The 2,086-nt window shown below is 32.6% G+C and overlaps 2 protein-coding genes across 2 annotated transcripts in view; both read right to left on the bottom strand.

Annotated features, from left to right (window-relative positions):
- LOC110448075 (activating signal cointegrator 1 complex subunit 1-like) overlaps positions 1-2,086 on the bottom strand; it is a 25,836-nt gene that overhangs the window by 11,910 nt on the left and 11,840 nt on the right. The gene's annotated exons all lie outside the window — the stretch shown is intronic.
- Positions 1,356-2,086, bottom strand: part of LOC110448060 — a 6,525-nt gene continuing 5,794 nt past the window's right edge. The window contains exon 3 of the mRNA XM_021494093.1: positions 1,356-1,367. Coding sequence (XP_021349768.1) covers positions 1,356-1,367 — 12 coding nt within the window. The remainder of the gene's footprint in view (positions 1,368-2,086) is intronic.

The raw sequence follows: 2,086 nt of genomic DNA, 5'->3' as shown, positions 1-2,086 counted from the left end.
GGTCTCACTTAAAAGCGTCTTCAACCGACAACAAGCGTCTTCAAGTGACAACAAGCGTCGCCAGACAAAATCTTTAAAAATACTGAATAAAGTAAGCGACATCAGAAGATATGTTGTTAATATGACTATAATACACCTCTGTACCAAATTTCAATTTGATATTTGATAAAATGACCGAGTTATGATGAATTGAATTTTTACGATCGCGGCGTGGCACATGTGTGTATTAGCATGTAAAGTGAAGAAAGCGTCGCCAGATAATATCGTTACAATTACCCGCTAAAGTAAGCGACATCAGAAGATATGTTATTAGTTAGGCTTTTATTGATATATATTCCAAATTTCAGCTCGATATTTGAAAAAATGATCGAGTTATGATTAATTTATTATTACGATCGGCGGCGTGGCATACGTGTGTGAATAGAACTCGACATATGAAGAAGCGTCTTCAGAACATATCTCTAAAATTCATCGATTAAGTAAGCGACATCAGAAGATATGTTATTCATATAACTATGATACACCTTCATACCAAACTTCAGGAAGAAATTTTAATAAATGACCGATTCATGATGTTTTTGATTATTACGATCGACAGCTTGGCACACGTGTGTGAATAGAACTCGACAGATGTAATATCGACATAAATGTATATATATAATTTAGTCCGATTCTGCCCCGATCATGTAATTGCAATTCTTTTATCAAATATATGTTATACCCGATAAAAATTGTATAATAATATCAATATAGGTATCGTAAGTAATGACGACATAAATATATATATATTTTTCAGTCCGATTATGCTCCGATCATGTAATTGAAATTCTTTTATCAAATATACCTTATACCCGAAAAGGATAATTAAATATATACAATAAATATATAAAAACAAGTCCGATCCTCCCCCGTTTCTGTCCGTTCCTGTAAATCGTCGCCCGTTCCTGCCCGATCCATATCAATACAATACTCTTAATTCCTTGCAATTCTTTTATCAAATATATCTTATACCCGATAAAAAATATATGATACTAGAAATGTAGGTATCATAAGTAATATCGACATAAATGAATATATATAATTTAGTCCGATTCTGCCCCGATCATGTAATTGCAATCCTTTTATCAAATATATGTTATACCCGATAATGATACTTAAATGTATCTGATATATATATTCATTAATGTATATAATAATTAATAGATTGCAGCCCGTTCCTGCCCGTTTCTGCCCATTTCTGCCCGTTCCTGCCCGTTCCTGTAAATCGTCTAACCGGATTGTGAAGCGTCTTCAAACTATATCTCTTAAAATAATTGATAAAGTAAGCGACATCATGAGATATGTTATTCATATGACTATGTGGCACCCTGTTGTATTAAGTGAATATTATATATATTTAGGTTTTAATTTGATTAAGTTGGATTTGAAAGAAAATAAATACTTCACTTTGGAAGATTGTTAAGTAAGTTACATTTTCCGTTCGTGCCGCTGTGTCACGTGACCCGTATTTCCGCTTTCCGTATACTTGTTATTATGGCCCGTATTATGCACATTGTATAAGTATGTGATTGTGTAACACCTGTGATGTCATGTGTTATGTGTTGTATTCTTTTGTTGACCAGACTGACCACTTTGGACATGCATGCGCAATGCGACGCTTATTTTATTTCCCGCTTTTCTCTCTCTATTTCTTCACTTGGGCACTTTATTTACAAGGGGTCAGACCTACATTGTATAGATGAGTTTTTCCTAAGTTTGAAGATCGATGGCATAAATTGATTATTCATCCAATATATCCTCAGCACCACATGCAGGGTAAGTTATTTACAGAATGTGTATTTAATTAATTTAGCATTATTTGATAAATTATTATTTGGTAAATTATTGTTTTAGACTTACGTAAATTCCTTTGTGTAAATTAGTTGCAAGTCAAAGTAAAATATTATAAGTTACATTCTACACTGAGAATGTTCTATAATTCATTTGTATGTAACGATACAGTAACTCCATTTTTATCTAGAAGTCATAGAATTGTGTTCACGTCCTTTTAAATATTCCATTGTTCGCGTTATGTATTGTAAAAGTT

This window comes from Mizuhopecten yessoensis, unplaced genomic scaffold (assembly GCF_002113885.1).
Source record: "Mizuhopecten yessoensis strain PY_sf001 unplaced genomic scaffold, ASM211388v2 scaffold3819, whole genome shotgun sequence".
NCBI lineage: Eukaryota > Metazoa > Mollusca > Bivalvia > Pectinida > Pectinidae > Mizuhopecten > Mizuhopecten yessoensis.
The sequence above is the reverse complement of the archived record's forward strand: the minus strand, read 5'-3'. Positions and strand labels throughout refer to the sequence as shown.